The sequence below is a fragment of the Hylobates moloch genome, unplaced genomic scaffold (assembly GCF_009828535.3).
Source record: "Hylobates moloch isolate HMO894 unplaced genomic scaffold, HMol_V3 SCAFFOLD_8, whole genome shotgun sequence".
NCBI lineage: Eukaryota > Metazoa > Chordata > Mammalia > Primates > Hylobatidae > Hylobates > Hylobates moloch.
Window position 1 is genome coordinate 91,265,794 of NW_026652283.1, and position 24,574 is coordinate 91,290,367.

General features: G+C 54.6%; 2 protein-coding genes across 5 annotated transcripts in view; one reads left to right on the forward strand and one right to left on the reverse strand.

Moving 5' to 3' along the window:
- DLEC1 (DLEC1 cilia and flagella associated protein) overlaps positions 1 to 6,264 on the reverse strand; it is a 91,628-nt gene extending 85,364 nt beyond the window's left edge. The window contains exons 1-2 of one of the 2 annotated variants that reach the window (XM_058442446.1): positions 6,177 to 6,264; positions 3,743 to 3,811 (exon numbers count right to left, since the gene is read on the reverse strand). The gene's annotated coding sequence lies outside the window, so the exon portion shown is untranslated. The remainder of the gene's footprint in view (positions 1 to 3,742; positions 3,812 to 6,176) is intronic. The other variant, XM_058442444.1, reaches the window with a different exon arrangement.
- Positions 1,600 to 24,495, forward strand: PLCD1 (phospholipase C delta 1). Of its 3 annotated transcripts, none has more exons than XM_032162071.2 (15): positions 1,600 to 1,736; positions 11,148 to 11,312; positions 14,786 to 15,014; positions 20,142 to 20,271; positions 20,370 to 20,601; positions 21,247 to 21,448; positions 21,535 to 21,679; positions 21,757 to 21,906; positions 21,999 to 22,157; positions 22,375 to 22,534; positions 22,648 to 22,764; positions 23,168 to 23,346; positions 23,435 to 23,567; positions 23,639 to 23,788; positions 23,932 to 24,495. In XM_032162071.2, exons 1-15 carry the CDS (start codon positions 1,703 to 1,705, stop codon positions 24,015 to 24,017), a joined length of 2,271 nt encoding a protein of 756 aa, XP_032017962.1. In that variant the 5' UTR covers positions 1,600 to 1,702; the 3' UTR covers positions 24,018 to 24,495. The 3 variants fall into 3 exon arrangements, with proteins under 3 accessions (XP_032017962.1, XP_032017960.1, XP_032017961.1); XM_032162069.2 differs by lacking the exon at positions 1,600 to 1,736 and adding an exon at positions 6,447 to 7,172; XM_032162070.2 differs by lacking the exon at positions 1,600 to 1,736 and adding an exon at positions 6,447 to 7,172 and having other exon boundaries at positions 11,148 to 11,279.
- The last annotated feature ends 79 nt before the right edge of the window (positions 24,496 to 24,574 follow it).

Sequence of the window (24,574 nt, forward strand, 5' to 3'; positions counted from 1 at the left end):
GCCTGGGGCTCAGAGTTGGGAGATGATGTGAATACATAGGAATGATGACTGAGATGAAGCCATGTCCACTCCTGGTGTCAGAGTTTCATTGTGACACAGCCTAGGAAGAGAAGGGGGGCTTGAGGAGGCCTGACTTGCTGAGTACAGGGGCTTGCAGGCTCCAGGAGTATCAGAGGTGCAGGCGGTAGGCTCCAAGGCATGAGGAGGCCCCCAGAGGGCAGAGAAGGGGACCCTTCTTCCCCACTGGTCCCCTGTATGGAGGTGCAAAGAGATGCCTGCCAGTGTGGATTTGCTCATCCCTCAGCAAACATGGAGTGTGGCCCTGGGCAGAAGGGAAACCAAGGAGGGACCTGACAGGCCTGCCCAGAGCAGGGGTGTTCGCACTGCAGGACAGGATTGGAGCTGAGTGCCAGGTAAGGGGTGAAGCCCCGTCTGTGGAGAGGGGGCATGTAGAGCAGGGGGCTCTCCAAAGCCTGGAAGTCCTGATCCACTTTTAACCCCCAGAACCAGAAGACTGTCCTTCAGCTGTTTCACATCCCTTATTCAAGGCCACCTAGAGCCCAGAAGAGGAGGGATTGGGGTGAGCCCAGCCCCCTCCCCGCAGAGCTGGTCCAACTAGCTTTGCCTGACTCTTACATTGGCCTTATCAGCCCAGGAGGCCTGGGTGGCTTCACTGGGGGGCCTAGCACCCCCCATCCTGGGAGGCCCTCTGGGGTCTCTCTAATACCAAGAGCCCAGTTTTCCTAAGGGACTCTCCAAAGGGGTGGTGGGCAACAGGATCCAGGGACCCTCCCAGGGTCTGTGGTGGGAGGGGTCTCTGGGCAACCTATAAAGGGGGTTTTCTGGGTCCCAAGAGTTAGGGGGTGGGTCTGCATAGGGACCTTGCCCAGACAGCCCCTTGGGAGGCCACTTGAAGAAGGGACCCTGGGGATCCTCCTCCTCGGCTGCATGGATCTCTGGGGTTTTGGGATATGAGGGGCTCAAAAGTGAACTCCGTGCACCTGCTTGCTTCCCCCTCCCCCACCCCCAACACTCCACCAAAGGCACTCTTGGGGTTAGAAACCTGCCAGCGAGAGGGAAGGGGACCCTCCTCCCGACAAGGTCCAGGTATTGCTCTCTGAAGACCTTCTAATCGTGTCCATGCACCCATTTTGCAGAAGGGAAAGCGAACACTGGGGAGCTGCGGCTGGAAGCCTGGACGCCGCGTCTCCCTAGCGCAGCAGCCCGGCTGGGCGTCGGACCTTACACGATCCCTTCCCCGGGATGACGCCGGATTCTTTCCAGCATCACCCCGACCCCAGCGAGGCGCCCACAACAGGGCGTGGGGCCCGGCTGCCCGCGGTAATAACAGGGCCAGCGGCTCGTGGGTGGCGGCGGCGGAGGAAGCTAGAGGGATCTGGCTATTTCTGGCCGGGGCGCGCCCGCTGGCCCGGGCCAGGGTTGGCCAGTCCTCCGGGCCCCCAGCTTTGCCCTCCCTCTCGCGTCCCCAGGAGGGGGCGGGCAGAGACGCGGGTTGGCGGGCTCAGGGGGCGGAGGCGCAGGCCGGCGGGGGCGGGGCGGTGTCCCGGGACCACCCCCGGCCTCCTCCCACCGCGATCCATTCAGGTCCCTCCACCGCACTCCGCTCGGACCCCAGGCCGCCGGTGCTGTCGCCACTCACGTGAGTCCCGCGGTGCCCCTCCCGCCGCGCCGCCCGTCGGGCATGGACTCGGGCCGGGACTTCCTGACCCTGCACGGTGAGTGCCCGGCCCGCGCGAGCGGGAGACCCTGCAGGGGCGGACGCCTGGAAAGCCGTTCCGGGCCCTGGACAGGGAGCCCCCAGCTCCTTCGGCCGCCTCCACACCATCCCGGGCCCGCCTCTCTGCCCCTTCGCCGGACTGGGAAAATCTCAGCCCGCCGCTCCCTGGGTGGGACTGCCGGGCACGACCCTGGGCGTTTCCAGGCTTGTCCGAGATATTGCCCCGGGGGTGGGCGGGCGGTACGGGTCTGAAGACTTCCCTCCTCCTCGCGGACCCCCTTGTCCTGGTCACGAAAGTCTGGGCTCCACGATCCCGCTCGCACGGACGGGCGGAGAAGGAAGGAAACAGCATCCAAGAACGACCAAATTCTCCTTGCCCCATCCGGGCCGCCCCAGAGGCTCCCCAAAGCCTGGGCGTGCCTGGACCGCGTCAGGCCGCGCGGGTGTGGCGGAGTAGGGGCTAAGGTGGTGGGGAGAGGAGGTGTGCAAGGTTAACCGTGGTCGGGCCGTGCAGCCTTAACTGCCCAGCGCAGAATAGTCAGCGATGCTCAGGCTGAGAGAAGCAGCCCGATCCCCTCATCTGCGACCCTCCTCGGGGGACAGGGCCAGGTCTCAGCTGGAGCTGCCTGCTCCATCCTTTGTCCAGCGGAGCTTTGTTTCCTCCGATATGAGCCAGCTCTTTGCCCTTTCGCTGTCCCTCCAGCAGCGAGGGGAGCCTGGGCTCCCGAATGCAGATCTGAAGGCCTTCTGAGAGGCGGGAGGTTGGGGAGGGTAACTTTGACTGGGCCCCTCTTTGCTCCAGGACAGGCACTCACCCACCCTTGGTGGGGGCTTGCCCTCCTGCCCCTCCAGATCACTTGCCAGCTCAGCAAACCCTGCTCCTTTCATACCAATCACCGCTTTACTGTATATCCCTCTCTTTTTCAGTACCCTTGGCGTTGGAGACTTTAGTGGCCACCACCCATCCATCTAAACTGTTCATGGACATAATAGATGGGAAAGAGAAGGGCAGAGTCCTCTAGCCTTCCACTAGAGTCCCCCTGGAATTTAGAGGGACTTAGAGATGTTCCCATCAGCCAGCCTCCAGTCTATCTAGTGTTCTCCAGTTGGCACAGACCTGGTCCTCCTGGCCCAGAGAGACCTTGCTCTGTGCCCAGAGCTGTTGCTTTTACACCAATAGCCTAGGCTCTTTAAGCCACCTTGTCTAGATGAGTCATGGAGTCCCTGCCCCTTCCAGTGCTCCCTCTTCTTTCTTCAGGCCAGAGGTGTCTTTCGTGCGCCTGCCAGACTAGCAAGAAGGGAGGCTGGGCAGCTGAGAGGACACAGTGGAGACCTCTGCTTTCTCTGACACAGCGTCATTCCTTGGCTCCTGTTGGAACAGGCTTCATCCTCAGTGTCTGTGCCTTTGTCCAGTTTCTCTCCTGAGGCAGCCTTGGTATCTTTTCCATGGAGGAAGACACATGGAGGCTCAGTCAGGACCTCCCAGACCTGTGGCATAGGCTTGGCTGCCCTGGCCCACCCCATTTGAGACCAGCCTCCCAAATGCCTAACTCAGTCCAGCCTTTCCTGAAGGGTTGACATGAACACTGTGACCCCGAGCTGTTTTCCCTGAAGGCCCTGACACTTCTAGCTCATCACCCAAAATTACCTCAACTGCCTTCTGTCCACACTGCAAACCAGATGGGGAAATAAGAACCTGTCAAGGAGAATTGTTGTTGGTGGGAGGGAGTGATCACCGTGCCCTGTGCTGTTCCAGGTTGTCTACACTTGCGTTGGAGAGTCTGCATCCGTTTCACAGTGTGGGTGCTCCAGCACTAGATGTGCTGCAGGACCACACTCTCTGGCTTAGGGCTCCACACTCTCTGGAAGGAGCCCAGAGGGACTCCTTCTATTGGCCTGGGGAGCTATGCGGCTCACCTAGATGTGACATGTCCCTTCTGTCCTCACCCTGTATGCATGCAGAAGTAATGTAGTTTACTGGCATAGATTCTGAAAGCAAAGTACCTGAGTTCAAGTCTTGGCTTTCTCGTCTCAGACGAATCCCTTGACTTCTCTGTGTGTCAGTTTCCTCATCTGTAAAATGGGGGATAATACCATCTACCTCATAGGGTTGCTATGAAGATTGAATGAGATAATACCTACACAGCAGTTAGAACAGTGCCTGGTACCCAGTGAGTACTATGTTCCTGCAGGAGGCCCCCTCCCCAAATTTCTATGCCCTATGAGTTGCCATCTATAGTTCTTTGGGAGATGATGGGGGCATCATAAGGTAGTTCCTAGTCATGGAAAATAGGGCCAGAACTAGATTCAAGAGCGAGCCAGCCAGCTCTTTCTAGTGCCTCTGAAGCCCTCAGACTGATGTGACAGCCTCCATCCTCCTTCCTTCACCTTACTTCCTCCACTCTTTTTATTCTGGCTATGCCTGGACTGGCTTCTCTAGCAGGTCCCCCAATGTGCCCTAAAGGACATCACCTCCCAGGGCCCTCCCCTCACTGAACACCCCCCACATACACGCTAACTTTTCCTACACCCAATCCCTTTTGCCCCCACCCCTGCAAGAGGTGCCGTTTGTAAAAATAGAAAATAGAGGGGCCTCATCTTGGCCCCAGGAGACCTGGGCTCCAGTCCTAGCTTTGCTTCTACTTACTGTGGGCCTGAGAATCATCCATGGGATAGCAATACATATTTCACAGTGGGTGTTGTGAACATAAATGCCAATGGGCATAGAAATTCTAGGTTGCCCCAAAAACCAGTCCTCCAAGAGATGATGATTCCAGAGCTCTTAGCAAGTTAGGGTGGCCAGCTCCTCACTCACCTATGTTCCAAAGCAGTCTGTCCCTGGGCTTCCAGGCCCATGCTACACAGGCACACACTGATCCACACCAATCTTAACTTTTTGTGCCACAGACCACTTTGGCAGTCAGGTGAAGCCTGTAGACCCCTTCTCAGGATCATGTTTTTATTTATTTATTTGCTTATTTATTTATGAGACAGAATCTCACTGTTGCCCAGGCTGGAGTGCAGTTTGCGCCATCTCAGCTTACTGCAACCTCCACCTCCCGGGTTCAAGGGATTGTCTTGCCTCAGCCTCCCGAGTAGCTGGGATTACAGGTGCCGGCTGCCACGCCCGGCTAATTTTTGTATTTTTAGCAGAGACGGGGTTTCTCCATGTTGGCCAGGCTGGTCTGGAACTCCTGACCTTAAGTGATCCTCCTACCTTGGCCTCCCAAAGTGCTGGGATTACAGGTGTGAGCCACTGCGCCCGGCCAGGATCATGTTTTTAAATACAGAAAATAAAATACATCAGAATTCAAAGGAAGCCAATTATTTTGAGATGTTATTCTATCTACAGGTTCTTGAGGGGAACACAGGCTCCCTTTGCACTTTGCTTCCCCGCTCCAAAGAAGAATAGCTTTTCCGTGTTCATATTTCACCTCATCTACCTTGTCCATCTACTCACCTTGCTCATGATTTATTCTCTCTGGTATGACCTTAGGCAAGTTACTCTGCGCTTCAGTTTCTTGTTATTACTGCTGTGCTTGTCTGTGCCAATAACTGGCTTTGCCAGTGACTCACTGTCAATGCTGGTGACTGGAGCTGCAGTGAAGCGAACTGGGGGAACTATTCAGAGGCTGAGAGTAAAAGAGTGAGTCAGGCCTCTGGGTGGTGTCCTGACCTTGGCACAGAGTAGGGGCTCAATAAATAATTACTGGGTGAATGAAAGGGAAGTTGTGAGGTACATGAAAGGACCCAGTGTTCCCGAGCATATTGGCCGCAAAGTTTTGTGCAAAGTTACAGTCGTTCTCATGTATTCATGAAAGCCAGCCTGGGTTAATAGGCTCATTTTAAGATCAGGATTTTTTCTTTTTTTTTTTTTTGACGGAGTCTCGCTCTGTCGCCCAGGCTGGAGTGCAGTGGCGCAATCTCGGCTCACTGCAAGCTCCGCCTCCCGGGTTCACGCCATTCTCCTGCCTCAGCCTCTCCGAGTAGCTGGGACTACAGGCGCCCACCACGACGCCCGGCTAATTTTTTGTATTTTTAGCAGAGACGGGGTTTCACCGTGGTCTCGATCTCCTGACCTCGTGATTCTCCCGCCTCGGCCTCCCAAAGTGCTGGGATTACAAGCTTGAGCCACCGCGCCCGGCCAAGATCAGGATTTTTTCAAGAATTTCGTTTGCATCCGGTACCTTGGGGATTATCACTTTGGTGGTCAAACCGAGAGAAGCAAACAGGCCCACCTGAGGTTCACAAATGAGGCAACAGCAAGCTGAGTCGCAATGAATTAGTTGAGCAATTTAAGTAAAATACTTGTGGGGGGGCTAGGTGTCTGGCCCAGGCTCCATCCCCGGTCCCGCCTGGCCTCGCCCCACTCAGGTCCCCGCTAGACTGCCGCCCACCTCCCACTGGGACTCCCCTCAGCTTTTCTCCCCAGACTCACCCCTTCGGTTCTGCGCCAGCCTCCAAGGTGGCGTTAGAATTCGCCGCTCAGGCTCCTCGGTCAGACTCCGCCCACACTGCCTCCCGGGCCCTGGCTCCGCCCCCGCACCGCCTCCAAAGCCGAGGGCCCGCCCCTCCCTGCCTGGACACCGCCCTTCCAGTGTGGGATCCTCCCAGGCTCGCCTCCTGGGCCCCGGCCCCGCCCCCGAGCTGCTTCCTGGGTATGGCTCTGCCTCCACGTCGCCTCTGGAGCAGAGGCTCCCGGCCTGACCTCCGCCTCTGGGCCTGGCCCCTTCCTCGCCCCGCTGCCTTGGCTCTGGCCCCGCCCCCAGGCTTCGACACAGATTTGCTTCCTGGGTTATGGATTTGTCCCACTCCGCCTCCGCGGGGCCCGGCACCTCGGCCCCGCCTCCTGGGTTCTGGATTCACCCCCTATCCCCACCCACGCCTCGACACCGCTCTCGCCCCATCTCCAGGGGGCATTGGTCCCACCCCTCTTGGATGGCCTAGCCTTTTGGTGTCTGACACCGCCCTCCCTTAGCCCAGATTTTCTTCTCGTCCCGCCTCTTGTGTTCTGACTCCCCCCACTCACTTATTTGCCTCAGTTTCGCTCTCGCCTCACCTTCAGGGGGCATAGGTCCCGCCGCCGTGGACTAGCTCCGCCTTCTAGGGTCTGACTACCGCCTCAACCCAGATTTCCCTCTCGTCCCGCCCCTCCGAAGTGTGCCCCCTTCTCGAACTCTAGCTCCTCCCACCCATTCCTGGGCTCCGCCCCTGCTCCCCTCCAAGGGCGACAGTTCCGCCCCCTGGACCAGAGCAGTGGGTGTTGTTAGCATAAAACACTGGAGGTGGCACTGTCCCGGACCCGGCTCCGCGCAGGCAGGGGCACTGTGGAGGGCCATGCAGTGCCTGGGGATCCGGAGCCGGAGCCGCTCCAGGGAGCTCTACCTGCAGGAGCAGAGCCTTAAGGTGGCGGCGCTCAATGGACGGAGGCTGGGTAAGGGGCGCAGAGAGATCTGCGGGGAATGGGAAGGCAGATGGAGCAGGACGCTGACCACTTGTCCCTTAACTCGGGGCCATTTGCCCTGGAGCCTTTAATTGGACATGTTTAGTACTTCTGTGAGTGTGTGGCCCACTGTGGGGCAGTGTTCGCAGTGGTAGCACGTCGGGGTGAGTACTAGGGTGATTAGTTACCCCTTCTCATTATTTAACTCAGCCCTTCCAAAGCTCCCCATCCCTTGTCACCCGACGCCCTCCTGTTTACAAATTTCTGAGGCACCGTGTATGTGGCCTGGTCTGTGTAACCAATGAGGTGATCTGCAAGAGTTTGTGCTTCAATATGATCCTGTGCAAAAGTGTGCCTGTATGTGATGAGTGTGACAGTGGTGATCTAGTATAGGACCCAGTGCCGACTGAGTAGTTCTGTCATGCCTGCGGTCTGTGGTGGGGCCACTGTACAGTGTGTAATGTTGTGAAACAAAGTGTGTGACATTGTGGCACTGAGGGTGGCTGCTTGTAACCCAGTGTGACAGCGTGTGATCTGTTGTGATACTCTTCAAATGAGTGTGACTGTGTAACCAATGTGACAGTAGGTGACCTAGGGTGACTGAGTGGTTCTGTCATTCCATTATGGTGTGTGTGTTATATGGATTTTCTGATGTTCTTACTCTGTGGCAGTATGTCCCTTCACAGTGGCTGCGTAAAGTTTCATAGCGCTGACCCTGTGGGTAAGCTACCTGCTTCTGAGTCCTGACTCCACCATGCAACTTCCTTGAGCCTCAATTTCCTCTTGTGTAAAATGGGAATAATGACAGTGCCTTCCTCGGAGGGTTATTGAGAGAATTAAGTGCATGTGCTAAGAACAGTATCTTATTTAAATATTAACTATCATTATGGGAGCCTCTATCATCATCATCATCATGATGTTCTGGCACTATATGTTGTGTGGCTATACATGACTAAGTGTGACACTGTGCAACTCCCTGTGACAGTGTGTAATTTTGGGGAGCAGTGTGTCATTGTGTGTGGCTCATTGTCTCTTTGAGCTTGTGTGAGTGGTGGTCTAGTGTGTGACTGTGTATTTGTGTGGCCATATCTGTGTAGCCGTGTATCGCTGTGGGTCCCAGGCCCAGTGTGTCTTCATAACGCATCACCCTAGGTATAGGGACAGGACTCCTGGCACCTTCCTCAGCTTCCCACTGGCACCTGCAACACCCTGTATGCCCCACCACATGGCCATCTCACTGTGCACAGCTAGCCTGGGCAGGCTGCAAGGTCAACCCAGGGTCAGCTCAAAGGCCCCTCGCCACCACCCTCCCACAGGAGGAGAAGCTATTAGATTGATGCAAAATGCAAAAGTAATCACAGTTTTTGCTATTGAAAGTTTTTGCTATTACTTTCAATAGCAAAAACCGCGATTACTTTTGCACCAAACTAATATTATGACTGGGTTGAGTAGGGCTGGGTGAGGGGTGCCACAGACTTTCTGGGTGCTAAGGGAGCAAGGGTGGTGGGGCAGGCAGTCCAGAAGCTTCGGAAACAGAAGGGCCCCAAATGAGGCTAAGAGATGAGGGCACCTGCCCAGGTTTCCTAATGGTCCAGAGGGCTGTGCCTATCACCTTTCTGGAATTATCACCCTGGAACTGATGTCCACCTTTTAGAAACCATTGTTGGCAGCTGGGGGTTTATCTCTGCCTGACTGTAGATAGGGCCACAGCCTGGCTCCGCGACAGGATGAGCATGTCATCTCTTCGTGGTGTTTTCCAGAACAGGAGGGTGGTGCTCAACTTCTACTTCCTGGCTCCCAGCTCCGTCCCCATACGTGCTGTCGGCAGTGGCTTGCCCTGATGTATGCCCAGCTTGTGGGGTGGGGTGCTGGCAGAGGGTAAGGAGATGTCTCTCTCAGCTTTAGAGGGACATCAGCCTTAGAAGGGATAGTGGAATTCCCCACCGGAGGCCGGAGGTCCTCTGGCAGCCTGGGAACTCCCTTCTGCCTCCTCTTGTCTCAGGCTCCTCAGACACAGCCAGTAGTTGGGAATATTCTATCGGAGCTCCCTTCTTTTCCACTGGGACTCCCCTTGGGCTAAGAGGGAGCTGCTAACGCTAAGGCAGAACAGCTCATCAAGTGGGTGGACAGACCTAGGAGAAAGGTGGAGAAAGGTGGAGGAAGGCCACATCAGACTGTCACCCCTGAGGAGGCCCAGGGATGCCTCCCCCACACTGTTCTTAGCCCAGTGCTGATGGGGGAACAAAAGCAGAGAGAGGGAAGGGAGTTGCTTAAAGCTATAGGGGGTGGATGTTAGCACTGGCCTCTGTCCTGACTGGAAGCAGGAGACTGGGGAGGATAGAGAGTGTGTGAGCGATTGAAGCCTGGGGAAGTGGTCCAGAGGGTTCTGTGAGCCCTGAAGCTATGTGGGACAGACTGTCTGGGGGAGGGGGCATGGATAAAATGGGAGAGGCCATCTGTTGTTGGGGATCTGGGCCTCAGAAAAGAAAAGGCCTGTGGCTTCATGAGGGCTTCCCCACATAGGCTTAGGCTCAAGACCCTCAGACTAGACCCTTGAAGTCCCTGAGGCTGCCACTGTGCTGGAGCAGCAGGACAGAGATTGCTGATGGGCCACATAGTTCTGGGGAGAGAAGTGAAGTGGCCGATTGGCTCTCAATAGAGCTGGCTGCTGGACTATACGTGGCTAGGGTGATACACGCACACATACGCCCTTATAGATGTTTCTATATTATACCAGTGGGTTACTAAGGGTTGGGGTCACTTTTATCAACTTTATCAGTTGGTGCAGGACCTGCTGGGTGGTGAAGGCTCTGATGTCCTTTTGGTGCCTCCTGTCTGGGCGTGGTAGGACTGAGGGCATCGCATCTTTGGGAGCCCACGCCTCTGAGAGCAGCAAAAGAGTGGGGCAGGACTGGAGCAAGCAGCCAGGTTCCTCTCTGTGGCCTCTGGGACAGGACCTGCTCAGCTTCAGAAAGGGATGCACTGTGCCTTAAAGCTGCTGTATCCTGAAGGGTCCCAGACCATGGGCACTCTGAGATGGGGCTGGGGCAGCGAGGGACAGGGCCATCCCAGCAGGCCAAACAGAGGCTACAGTGGACTCATCTGTCTCTTCTTGGGGCAAGGATCACAGATCCACTCATGTGGGCTCAAGTCAGAGGTGGGGGGAACAGCAAGGGTAAGGGTGGCAGAGATGGGCACAGGGGTCCCACAGCAACCACAATGTTGACACCAAGAACCCCAACTGCCACTATCTCAGGGCCTGCACAGATTCAGGCATCATCTCACTGAACCTAGAACTTCCCTTTGAGGTGGTCGCTGTTATTATCTCCATTTCATAGACAGGAAAGCAGAGGCCCAGCAGCATGAAGTCCCTTGCCCAGGTCACACAGCTTGTTGGGAAGGGCACCTGAACCTAGGCACAAATGATTCTGGAGCTATTGGAGTTGGGACGTTGTTTGGCTCCATGACGCTCTGGGGTCCATTTCCCTGTGTCTGTCGCCCTTTTGTCTCCCTGCTTTGCCTAACCTTTTGATCCCAGCTTCCTTCCGTTCACTCTGACTTCTAAGTGTGACCAGGAGGGGCTCACCTAATCTTTCAAAACCATCTTTCAGAACATTTCTTAGGGGCCTGGTCCTCTAGGAACCAGGGGTTCTTGAATTAGCTGCCTTTCTTTTGTTCATTCAGCTGTGGGTGGCACGTCACAATGTGTAAGTATGGTCTTGGGTGGGCAGGTGTCCTGTCTGCATGGTCACCTTAGCTGGCAATCAGGGATGACTTCCTGGAGGAGGGCAGGCTCTGGGAGCAGGTTGGAGCATGGGTGGAGGAGGGAGGAGTAAACAGAGCTGAGGATGAGACTGGTGAAAAGTGGGCTCTGAGAGGGTCCAGAGGTGGGCATGGCCAGTGTGGGGCCTAGGGCATCAGGGAAACTAGTGGAGAAGGTGGCATCTTACTGGCTTTGATCCCCAGGCCTACAGGATGATGAGGATCTACAGGCCCTACTGAAGGGCAGCCAGCTCCTGAAGGTGAAGTCCAGCTCATGGAGGAGAGAGCGCTTCTACAAGTTGCAGGAGGACTGCAAGACCATCTGGCAGGAGTCCCGTAAGGTCATGCGAACCCCGGAGTCCCAGCTGTGTGAGTGCCCTGGGGTCACAGGGGAGGGGACAGAGTGTGGAATCTGCTCAGGGCTGGGTAAATATAAAGGTCAGTCATGGATCAAAACCACAGATGGGGAAACTGAGGCCTGGCCTGGTGGGGCATAGGTCATTTATACAACCTGGGCTGGCAATGGGGAAACTGAGGCTGGCCGGGGTTGGGGAGCGGGGCCAGTTAAATTGCCTGTCGGGAAATTGAAGCCTAGCCTGGGCTGGAGAGGGCAGTCATGGAACGAGGACCACAGATGGAGATGGCAAAGCTTTTGAGGGATGGGGATACTTAACCATGACCACAGATGGGGACAGCCAGGCTCAGAAGCAGGGAGGGAGTTGGACGGTGGCCCAAGGTCCAGGCAGATAAGGTACTTCCGGGGTTGAGTGGCCAGGTGGGAGCTGGGGCTGCAGGAGGCAGCTCCTCCCTGGTACTGGAGCCACAGGAGGGGTGTTAGGGCAGAGCAGGACTGGGACACACAGACAGAGGCCACTGCTGGGGAGCCCTTATGGGTCTGAGGGCGTTCTGGAAGCTTCTAAAAAGGCCAAGGAACCCAAGTCTCAGGCCACAAATGGAGAGAGCCTCCTGCAAGGCCTCAGGGAGAAGAAAGCTCTGCTCACTTCACTCAATTCTCTCCCTTTAAGGGAGAGAATTCCCTAAAGATCCTGTAAAGTGAGATGTCTCCCTCTATGCCTTTACTTGGAGGGGAAATTTTAGACCGATGCTGTACAGTTGAACAATGATGGAAGTGTTCTGTATCTGCACTGTCCCGCATGGGAGCCACTAGCCACTTGTGGCTATTGATGGAGACCTCGAAATGTGGCTAGTGTGACTGCCGAACTGAATTCTCAATCTTATTTAATTTTAACTAATTTATATTTAAATAGCCCCAGGTGGCTAGTAGCTGCTAAATTGGACAGTGCGTATAGATCATTGCAGCCTGGGTTTCACATAGCCAGACCCCTGGAGATCCCTCACCCATTCTCCTGCCATTGGCTGAGGTGTGGGTGGGGAGATGGGGGCAGGTCTATGGGGAGTGAGACTGGACATGGGTGATAAGCCCAGGTAGGAGGAGAGCATAAGGAAGGGGAGGATCAGCCCACCGAGGGTGCCCCAGGAGGGTGCCTTTCACCCAGGAAGGGTCTGCCTTGCCTCAGGACACTGGATAGGACCCTGAGAAGGTATGGCCTGCCAGCCTGTGGCCAGTGGAGGGGCTGAAGGTAAGGCAGGACGGGAGCAGGGCCAGTTGCAGAGAGCCGGCTGGGTCCTTGGGGCTGTGAGCCATGGAAGATTTCTGAGCAGGGCAGGGCAGGGTCTGACGGGTAGGGGCTCCAGAACATTCTGAGGAAACGACACGGAGCCCCGGCTCAGCCTGCGGCCACACAGTACAGGAGTGACCGCCTGACCTTTTCTCTGTCTGTGGCGCCGGATAGCCTCCTTCATGGGGCTCTTGCCCTGATATGGGATTTCCTGTTAGAGGCCGGTGGGTGGGAGCACAGTGAGAATGGGGATCTTACACTCTGAGCCCTGGGGATTCCTTGGAGCCCACCTGCCTACTGATACATATGGATGACTCCCAGTGTGTGCCTAGCTCTTGGGAAGCGTGAGGGGGGAGATAGAGGAGTGGAAGACCCAGGCCTTTCCCCGCAGGAACCACATTTGAGCTGGTGAGAGGAGGACCTTGTATTGGGACAGCTGTGAGCAGATGGGCAGGAAGGGCATTGCAGGCAGGAGGCCCAGTGTGAGCCAAGGTGCAGGGTGAGGAGGAGGAACAGGCATGAATGGGAGGCTGAGGGACTGCATCCTGCCAGGAGGAGGGGCTGCAGGGAGCCAGGTCCAGGGTCAGGGAGCCAGGTGTGCGCAGGTATGGAGCAAGGCCTGATGGGGCTTTCCGCCGGTCAGACGCCTGAGACGGGTCTCATGCTGAGCCTGCTTTGTTGGCTGCCTCCCTTCTCTGGGTGAGCGGTAAGACTGTTGTCTTCAATTGCTCTTTAACCTGGGAAACAGAGGCCAGGTGAGGGAGGCCTGGAATAGCCTCCCCTTCTGCCCAGTTTTCTTTGGCTCTGCTTCCTGCTTTTTAAGTCTCCCCAATCCTGCCACTACTACCTACCCCCATGACTCTGGTTCCCAGAGGCCAAAGGTGTTATCAGCAGTGAAAGCATCTGGACTTTATCTCTATGTGGGTGAGGGCACTGGCCTTGGGGGGTCCCATGGCTCAGGCTTCCTGTTTTCATTCCTGACCCAGGCAGCTGCAGCTGTACCCTGTGTGCGGCTGTGTGGGTCACCAGGGGCTGCAGGCAGAGGGATTAAGCAGTGCTATCCTCTGTCCCCCACATGTGTCCCACTTCTCAAAGCCTGCAGCCCAGGCTGGCACATGTTACATCTGTGGGCCCTGCAGGTGGCTAGGAGGCCCCTGGGCACTCTGGGTGGGCACAGGGAGGGACAGGTGGACTTCAGCTAGAACCATCTAGGAGCCAGGACAGATGGATGAGGATGGCTCAGGATGGAGGTATGGCAGGGGCAGAGCCTGGATCCTGCTGCTGGGAGGCACAGCATAAGCCTGACTGGAAGAACTGACTCCTGGCCAGGCCATGGAGGGCACATTGGAAGTGGGGGTAGAAAGGGCCTGCCATCTCCCTGAAGCTTGGAAGGCTGGGCTGTGATGGGAGGGCCCTCCCCTTGGCTCCCCTAAGGGCAGAATGATGTAATCTCTCAGACCCCTGCAGGGGACCCTCCAGTTTGCCTCTGGGGACTGGGGAAGGCAGAGTCTTCCTGTACCCCCTGCCAAGGGGCTCCCTGAAGTCAGGACACACATAGCTGCACACAGGGCATGCCCCTGTCTCCTCTCCCATGCAGGGCTTCTCCTTCTGTCTTCAGCCCTCTGCCCATAGACCCCAGGGCTGGGGCTAACTGAAGGTGGTTCCAGTCTCTTGAATGTTCAGGAGAGGGGCCTGGTGGCTCTTGTGGCTTTATCGGGTCAGAACAGACCCAAAGTCCAATACAGTCAGAAGGGTGCATGGCCCTTCTCTGTCATGGGCCCCGCACTCCAGAGTGGTCTGTCCGCATCTCTAAGAGCCTTGCCCTGCCCCAGTCCTCTCCCTGGGGCCCTGCGCCCCCCCATCACCAAGAGAGCAGGCCTGGGGTCCCAGGTGCCCTTTCCGCCCTAAAGTCTGTCTTTCTCTCACTCTCTGTCTCTCCCTGTGCGTCTCCACTGTGCCTGCAATGACTGTGTCTCATGCTGTGTCTCCCCCCTCAGTTTCTGTCTTCCTTTCTCCTTTTTGTCCCCCACTTTTCCGACCTCCTGCCCCTCTCCTTTCCTTCTGGGCTCAAGGCCTGAGCTCTGGCCCTGGCTCTGTGTCTCCAAGCCATGCCTCTCTCTACTGTGGCCTTGGCCATGTCAGGGTCAGGGACTGACCTCACAGCATTCTCTCCCTCTCTCCTCCACCATCCCCCTCTCGCAGTCTCCATCGAGGACATTCAGGAGGTGCGAATGGGGCACCGCACAGAGGGTCTGGAGAAGTTCGCCCGTGATGTGCCCGAGGACCGCTGCTTCTCCATTGTCTTCAAGGACCAGCGCAATACGCTAGACCTCATCGCCCCATCGCCAGCTGATGCCCAGCACTGGGTGCTGGGGCTGCGCAAGATCATCCACCACTCAGGCTCCATGGACCAGCGGCAGAAGCTACAGCAGTATCCTTTTGGTGGCAGTGGGTCCAGGCCTGGCTTGTGGACACTGGCTGTGGTTATCCCCAGGGCAACCTGGGTATGGAAGCTGGTTTAGGTACTTTGGGCTGCCATAACAAAATATAGACTAGGTGGCTTAAACAGCATAATTTATTTTCTCACAGTGTGGAGGCTGGAAGTCTAAGGTCAGGGTGCCAGTATGGTCAGAGCCTGGTGAGGGCTCTCTCCTTTACTGGCAGATGACTGTCTTCTTGCTGTGTCCTCACATGGTGGGGAGAGAGAGACTAGGTTCTCTGCCATCTCTTCTTGTAAGGGCACTAATCCCAACGGGGGTGCCCCACCCTCATGACCTCATCTGAACCAAGTTATCTTCCAAAGGCCTTGTCTCCAAATATCATCACGTTGGGCATTAGGGCTTCAACATATACATTTTGGTGAGTTGGGGGGTGGGGTATACAATTCAGAAGGGAAGGAGGGAAGGTACATGAAGCCCTTTTCAGAGGTACAGAGCCCAAATAGCTCTGCTGCTCCCTGATACTCCCTGTGTCCCCATCTGTCACCAGCATGGAGATGGGGGTCTGGGGAGCCTGAGGGGAGCAGCCTGCTGCAACGGGAGACCAGTCTTGGATGTTTTAATCATGTTTTCTAGAGTTACTACACGATTTCCCTTTGGGAGGTGGGAGGCCATGGTACCCTCCTGTGCCATTCTTTGGGGAGTGATCAAGTTCCCCTGGGTCTGGTGCGTAGGCCAGCCTGTGGGCTCAAAACAAATTAACTTCAACATTTAGTTACACAATGACACACTGGTTTATGATTCGAAGTGGTCAGGCTTCTGGCATGTATGGATTAGGGTGGAGCCAGCTCTCTCCACTTTTTATGGCAGCTTTATTGAGGTATAATTCACATACCATATAATTAACCCTTTTAAAGTGTTGAACCTGATTCAGTGCTTTTTAGTATATTCACAGAATTGTGCAGCCATCATCACAATCAATTTTAGCACATTTCCATCACCCCAGAAAGAAACCCTGTACCCCTTAGCAGTCACTCCCCATTTCACCTCAACCCCCAGCCCTAGACAGCCACTAATCTACTTTCTGCCTCTATACACTTTCCTGTTCTGGGCATGTTACAGAAATGGAATCATGGAGTCTTTCGTGACTGGCTTCTTTCATTTAGCATGGTGTTTGCAATGTTCATCCATGTTGTAGCCTGTGTCAGTATTCATTCTTTCTAATTGTCTAGTAATATGCTATTGTATGGATAGACCACATTTATCTCTTCACCAGGTGATGGACATTTAGATTGTTTCCACTTTGGGGCTTTTATGAAGAATGCTGATATTAACATTCATGTATCAGTTTTGGTTTGTATATATGTTTTCATTTCTCTTGGAGTAGAATCGCTAGGTCATATGGTAACTATGTTTAACCTTTTGAGAAACTGCCCAACTGTTTTCCAAACAGGCTGCATCAATTTACATTCCCACCAGCAGTATACGAGGGTTTCAGTTTTCCATGTCCTTGACAACACTACATCTGTCTTGATTATAGACACCCTGTGGGTATGAAGTGGTATCTCATTGTGATTTTGATTTGCATTTCCCTAATGATTAGTGATATTGAGCATTTTTCCATGTACGTTTATATATCTTCTTTGGAGAAGTATCTATTCAGGTCCTTTGCCCATTTTTTGGATCATTTGTCTTTTTATTATCGAGTTGTAAGAGCTCTTTATATATTCTAGATACAAGTCTTTTATGAGATTTATGCTTGCAAATAATTTCTCCATTCTGTGGGTTGTCTTTTCTCTTTCTTGATGGGTTTTTTTAGGCTAGAAAAGTGAAACAGTGAGAGTGGAGAAGGAACAAAGAAATCTGGAACTGCTTGTGATCAATTAGTTGTAAATACCCCTGCACTCAGATCAGCCTCTTGGTATTCTTTGAAGCACAAAAGATTTTGGTTTTGATGAAGTGTAATTCACATACTTTATTTCTTTTGTTGTTTATGTTTTTTTGGCATCATATTCACGAAGGCTTTGCCTAATCCAAAGTTCTGGGATTACAGCAGTGAGCCACTGTGCCGGGCCTGAATTCTCAATTTTATTCTGTTTGTCTATATGTCTGTCCTTGCAGCACTACCACAATGTTTTGGTTTCTGTAACTTTGTAGTAAGTTTTGAAATAAGGAAATGTGAGTTCTCTACATTTGTTTCTTTTTTTTTTTTTTTTTTCAGTATTGCTTTAGCTATTCTGGGTCCCTTGAGTTTCTATACGAATTTTAGGATTAGCCTGTCAATTTCTGCAAAGAAACCAGCAAGATTTTGATAGGGATTATATTGAATGTATAGATCAATTTGGAGCATATTCCCAGTATAATAATGTCAAGTCGTCTGATCCATGAACATGTAATTCTTTCCATTTATTTATGTCTTCTTTCATTTTTTTCAGCAGTGCCTTTTGGTTTTCCAGGTTTTGCACTTAAACAATTTCTTTAAAAGCATTTTATTCACTTTGCTGCTACTGTAAATGGAAATGTTTTCTTAATTTTACTTTCGAATTTTTCATTGCTGGTGTATATCCACTCCTTAGGGGACACATTTTGAGCCATGTTAATTTCCTTTTCTGTGTGCTTTTGAGCATTTGAAAGACTTTTAAGTGTTATTTCTCAATGGCACATCTGCCTGATTCTGAGCTTTTTAAAAAGCCCCATTCTGTGGCATTTTTGTCATAATCCCACCTTTGGCAGAGCCTTGACCTTGGACAATCTCATGCCCTCTGCAGAGTCCTGCTGCCTAGACCTTAAGATCATAAAGCCATTCTAATTTATAGTGCATACACTCAGTGGAACATTATACCGTCATTAAAGCTGTTTATGGAGACTACACTGACACAGGGAAATAATTATGATATAATGTTACACAGAAAATGGACTACAAATGTATGATTTCCATTATTTTTGGCAGATGCATCATTAGGAAAATTAAAATCCGGGCTGGGCGCAGTGGCTCACGCCTGTAATCCCAGCACTTTGGGAGGCCGAGGCGGGTGGATCACAAGGTCAGGAGATCGAGACCATCCTGGCTAACACAGTGAAACCCCATCTCTACTAAAAAATACAAAAAATTAGCCAGGCGTGGTGGCGGGCACCTGCAGTCCCAGCTACTTGGGAGGCTGAGGCAGGAGAATGGCATGATCCCGGGAGGCGGAGCTTGCAGTGAGCCAAGATCGCGCCACTGCGCTTCAGCCTGGGTGACAGAGCGAGACTCCATCTCAGAAAAAAAAAAGGAAAAGAAAATTAAAATCCAGAAAGGCTGGGCTCAGTGGCTTATACCTCTAGTCCTAGCACTTTGGGAGGCTGAGGCAGGTAGATCGCTTGAGCTCAGGAGTTCGAGACTAGTCTGGGCAACATGGCAAAACCCCATCTCTACAAAAAATACAAAAATTAGCCAAGCATGCACCTGTAGTTCCAGCTACTTAGCAGACTGAGGTGGGAGGATTGTTTGAGGCTGCAGTGGGCCATAATGATGCCACTGCACTCAAGCCTGGGCAACAGAGCGAGACCCTGTCTCAAAAAAACAAATAAATAAATAAATTGCAGAAAAAAGTATTAGGAGGGAAATGCAAATATCAGAAGCTTCTGGAGGAGGTAGGTAGATCTTTAAAACTTCATTATAGGCCGGGTGTGGTGGCTCACACCTGTAATCCCCGCACTTTGGGAGGCCAAGGCGGGTGGATCACTTGACGTGAGGAGTTCATGACCAGCCTGGCCAACATGCTGAAACCCCGTCTCAACTAAAGATACAAAAATTAGCTGGGCATGGTAGCATACGCCTGTAATCCCAGCTCCTCAGGAGGCTAGGGCAGGAGAATTGCTTGAACCCAGGGGGCAGAGGTTGCAGTCAGCCGAGATCGTACCAGTGCACTCTAGCCTGGGCAACAGAGCAAGACTCAGTCTCCAAAAAAAAAAAAAAAAAACTTCATTCTAACTTATGTATGTTTTCCAAATTGTATATATATGGGCATAGATGTGGAAAAGAATAATTATGACAGAAAGCCAGGTGAAAAAAATCAAGTTTAGGATGGTCCAGCCAAGCACGAGATTTGTGTGCTGAAGGCTATTCAGCAGGTGGAATATCTATTTCTTTAGTGTTGGATATTTATTATTATATATTATATGTTGAAAACCAGTCCAGACGGCTCATATCTGTAATCCCAGCACTTTGGGAGGCCAAAGCAGGAGGATTGCTTGGGCCTAGGAGTTTGAGACTAGCCTGGGCAACATAGGGAGACCCTGTCTCTACCAAAAAAAAAAAGCCAGGCATGGTGGTGCGGTGCACAACTGTAGTGGGAGAATCACTTGAGCCTGAGAGGTCAAGGCTGCAATGAGCTGTGATTGTGCCACTGCACTCCAACCTGGGTGACAGAGTGAGATCTTGTCAAAAAAAAAAAAGAAAAAGAAAAGGAAAACCAGAAGGATATACTTTGGAATGTTAATAGTATTTATCCCTAGGTGATAGACTACGGGAGATTTGTTTGTTTACTTTTCTGCATTTTCTAAATTGTCTACAGTGGGCCCTTTTGTTTTAGTAAGAAAAGAAATGTTTTAAAAAATTTGAGGCCGGGCGTGGTGGCTCACGCCTGTAATCCCAGCACTTTGGAAGGCCGAGGCAGGCGGATCACGAGGTCAGGAGATCGAGACCATCCTGGCTAACACGGTGAAACCCCATCTCTACTAAAAATACAAAAAATTAGCTGGGCGCTGTGGCGGGCGCCTGTAGTCCCAGCTACTTGGGAGGCTGAGGCAGGAGAAGGGCGTGAACCCGGGAGGCGGAGCTTGCAGTGAGCCGAGATAGTGCCACTGCACTCCAGCCTAGGGGAAAGAGCGAGACTCGGTCTCAAAAAAAAAGAAAAAAAAAAAAAATTGAAAGGTTTGAAAACCAGCAAATAGAAAAAGATCCCTTAATAGGATGTAACATTTTCCTCTGAAGAGGCCACTGAAACATGGATGTGTAGTAAGTCGGGCCTCTGCAGGGAGCTGTGGCTATAGCGGCTTCAGCTGGAGCCATCCATGGCTCTGGCTGGGACCTTGGTGGGTTCCAGGGTTCCTGGGTTCTGTCCTTACTTCTTGCCCAGCTGGATTCACTCCTGCTTGCGAAAAGCTGACAAAAACAAGGACAACAAGATGAGCTTCAAGGAGCTGCAGAACTTCCTGAAGGAGCTCAACATCCAGGTGGACGACAGCTATGCCCGGAAGATCTTCAGGGTGAGGCAGGAAGTGGGGGCTGGGGCTTCCTGTCCATGGGGCCCTTGACGCCGGCCCAAGGCCTGCTCTGAGCCCACTCGGCTGTCCTGGCTCTGCAGGAGTGTGACCACTCCCAGACAGACTCCCTGGAGGACGAGGAGATTGAGGCCTTCTACAAGATGCTGACCCAGCGGGTGGAGATCGACCGCACCTTCGCCGAGGCCGCGGGCTCAGGGGAGACTCTGTCGGTGGATCAGTTAGTGACGTTCCTGCAGCACCAGCAGCGGGAGGAGGCGGCGGGGCCTGCGCTGGCCCTCTTCCTCATTGAGCGCTACGAGCCCAGTGAGACTGGTGAGAGCCTGATCAGGGCCTGCCACCTGCAGTCGCAGGACCGCACTGGGCTGGGAGACCCCTGGGGAGACTGCAGCCAGAAAGAAGGGAGCCGGAGGGAAGGGGCTGCCTCAGCCAGCCCTGGGGCCCTGCTCCTCACTTTCCGGTCCTACGAAAGCCGGCAGATGAGAGACAGGGCTCCGGCATCCCTGCCCTTCTCTGGTCCTGTTTCCCTCTTGGCACCTCCTTCAGGGGGCTTTGAGGACCCCTTCTTCAAGAAACGAGAGAGGGCTGAAAAGCAGATGGTACTCCTGCTTCTTTTTTTGTCTTTCTTGGCCCAGCTTTGAGATGTGACAGAGCAGAGAAGATGGGGCCCTGCTCTGGAGGGGGCTCCAGTCTGGAGGTACAGAGAATGGGGAGATGACACCCTGTCCTCAGGGGTCTTAGAGTGTGCAGACAGGGGAGGAGGAGGAGACAGGGCCCCACTCTGGAGTAGCCACAGTCTGGTCGAGAACCTCAGACTTCTCCTAATTCCAAGAGCTCTGGAAGACTGGCTCAGGACAGGCAGGCAAGCGGGTTCAGAGGGCTCCTCTGTCCGGATGGGTGGGCAGCCAGGAGCACCTGCTGGAGGCTAGCTCTGACAGGCAGTGGCCTCCTCCCTCCCAGCCAAGACGCAGCGGCAGATGACCAAGGATGGCTTCCTCATGTACTTACTGTCGGCCGACGGCAGCGCCTTCAGCCTGGCACACCGCCGCGTCTACCAGGACATGGGCCAGCCGCTTAGCCACTACCTGGTGTCCTCTTCGCACAACACCTACCTGCTGGAGGACCAGCTCACCGGGCCCAGCAGCACTGAGGCCTACATCCGGTGCTGTCCAGGGAAGCCTTGGGGCGGGAGTCTGGGTGGGACCCGGGACAGGACCTGGAGGGTCCTAGCCACCACCCTCCCCGCAGGGCACTGTGCAAAGGCTGCCGATGCCTGGAGCTTGACTGCTGGGACGGGCCCAACCAGGAACCGATCATCTACCACGGCTATACTTTCACTTCCAAGATCCTCTTCTGCGATGTGCTCAGGGCCATCCGGGACTACGCCTTCAAGGTGGGCGTGCCCCTGGCAGGTGAGGAGTGGGATGCTAGGGGTGGCCCACCACTCCTAATGTGCCCTTGGGCCTCCAGGCGTCCCCCTACCCTGTCATCCTGTCCCTGGAGAACCACTGCACACTGGAGCAGCAGCGCGTGATGGCGCAGCACCTGCATGCCATCTTGGGCCCCATGCTGTTGAACCGACCACTGGATGGGGTCACCAACAGCCTGCCCTCCCCTGAGGTGTGTGGTGGGGATGGGGGATCCCTGGGGGAGGGTGGGGAGCCTGGCCTGGGGGCTAGGTGTGTCTTGACCAGTTGCCCCTCCCCACCTAGCAACTGAAGGGGAAGATCCTGCTGAAGGGGAAGAAGCTCGGGGGGCTCCTGCCCCCTGGAGGGGAGGGTGGCCCTGAGGCCACTGTGGTGTCAGACGAAGATGAGGCTGCTGAGATGGAGGATGAAGCAGTGAGGAGCCGTGTGCAGCACAAGCCCAAGGTTTGAGGGGGAGCTGTGGGGTGGGGCAGCCCGGGCCTTCCCCATCCCCTCACCCCTGGGAGGTCTGCCTTGTCTCAGTTCTGTGTGGCTGCCACTCAGACCCTCTGCCCTGCTCTCTCTGTCTCCCTCTGTCTCTCCGCGCCTGGGTTTCTGGCTTTCTCAGTGCCTACCCTGCCCCAACCACTGAATCTAACCCGGGCCTCCCTGTGGCCCCCAGGAGGACAAGCTCAGGCTAGCACAGGAGCTCTCTGACATGGTCATTTACTGCAAGAGTGTCCACTTTGGGGGCTTCTCCAGTCCTGGCACCCCTGGACAGGCCTTCTACGAGATGGCGTCCTTCTCTGAGAACCGTGCCCTTCGACTGCTCCAAGAATCAGGTGAGGCCTGGCTCCCCACCACTCCCCTGCTCTGTTACAGAGAGAATTGGCAGGGCCGGGCTTGGGCCTCACCAGGAGGCCTCCACTGCTGACTCAACCACACTTCCCCTCAGGAAATGGCTTTGTCCGCCACAACGTGGGGCACCTGAGCAGAATCTACCCGGCTGGATGGAGAACAGACTCCTCCAACTACAGCCCCGTGGAGATGTGGAATGGGGGCTGCCAGATTGGTATGGGCTGGCCGGGGCTGGAGGAGGCCTGGAGGAGGGTTTCAGTCCCAAGGCCGGGGGCCTGGAGCCTCGAAGGCCATGCAGTGGAGCTCTGAGGACCCAAGCAGGGTCAAATGCAGGGGCTTGTGGAGCTGGTAATATCAGTCTGGAAATATCTGCCCACCAGCATGTCAGTGTCTGAAACCTCATTAGCACACTAGTCCTTTGAATTCTGACACCAGGAATGGAAGGTGTGGTTAGCATGGTGGGTCATTGAGGGTGGCAGGAGGGCAGCAGGCATTGGAGTGATGCTGGGCCCTGCTAACTCACCATGTGACCCTAGGCCTCAGTGTACCCTGAGCAGGCTGTGCTCTAGGGCCCCAGGGCCAGCCCACAGCCTGCGACTGCTCTGTCCTGCCTATAGTGGCCCTGAATTTCCAGACACCTGGGCCAGAGATGGACGTGTACCAGGGCCGCTTCCAGGACAACGGGGCCTGTGGGTACGTGCTGAAGCCCGCCTTCCTGCGAGACCCCAACGCCACCTTTAACCCCCGCGCCCTGGCTCAGGGGCCCTGGTGGGCACGGAAGCGGCTCAACATCAGGGTACGCCAGACCTAGGAGGGACAGGTGCCCATGGACCTCCCTTCCCCGCTACCACTCCTGAACCCCATTGTCCTCTGCCTTTCCTTAGGTCATTTCGGGGCAGCAGCTGCCAAAAGTCAACAAGAATAAGAATTCAATTGTGGACCCCAAAGTGACAGTGGAGATCCACGGCGTGAGCCGGGACATGGCCAGCCGCCAGACTGCTGTCATCACCAACAATGGTAGGTGCTGGGCCCGGGCTGGGATACTAGGGCTGGTGTCCATGCTGTTGATATGGTGCCTGTCCCCCCAGGTTTCAACCCATGGTGGGACACGGAGTTTGCGTTTGAGGTAGTTGTGCCTGACCTTGCCCTCGTCCGCTTCTTGGTGGAAGATTATGATGCCTCCTCCAAGAATGACTTCATTGGCCAGAGTACCATCCCCTTGAACAGCCTCAAGCAAGGTGAGTGTCAAGAGAAGGGGATGGCCAGGGTGGTGGGAAGCAGGGCCTCGTGTCTCTTGGGCTGGGGCTGGCTGTCCCTTGAAGCATCCCCCCTGAGTGACCAGAACTCTCTCTGTGTTCCCTCCTGCTGGTCCACCCACCAGGATACCGCCATGTCCACCTCTTGTCTAAGAATGGGGACCAGCATCCATCAGCCACCCTCTTTGTGAAGATCTCCCTCCAGGACTAGGCTGGAGGAAGCCAGTGGGGTTCCCCCTGAGTAGGCTGGGCCCTCTTTCCACACGTGGGGACAGGGCTGGTGTGGCTGCTCCCAGCCTCTTGCTCAGAGCTAGGCCCCCAAACTGCCTTCAGCTCTAACATAGTGTCTGCTGCTGCCTCCCTGGGGCCCAGGAGCTAGCCCAGTCCCTAGAGCTGTCCTTCATTCCGTTAGGAACAACACTGCAGCCCTCTCCACCCTCTGGCCAGCCGGTGGTCAAGGGTTTTTATAAAAATCACGGTAAGATTAAGCCTTGTGGTCTCTTTACCTGGATGCCAGAAAAATCCCCTGTGAAGCGTGTGTGTGTGTGTGTGTGTGTGTGTGTGTGTGTGTGTGTGTGTGTGTCCCCATGTCCTAGAGTGCTGGAGCCCCAGCACCTCACTCTCCACCTTCCTTGCACATAGTTGAGTAGGGCAGGGGTATTTGGAGAGACCAACGAGAAATAAACCCCCCTGTGGGGTGGCACCGAGCGCTCACACCCGCCAGCCCTGGAGGCCCCTTCCCCTGAGAGGTGGACCTGCTGAGTGGCC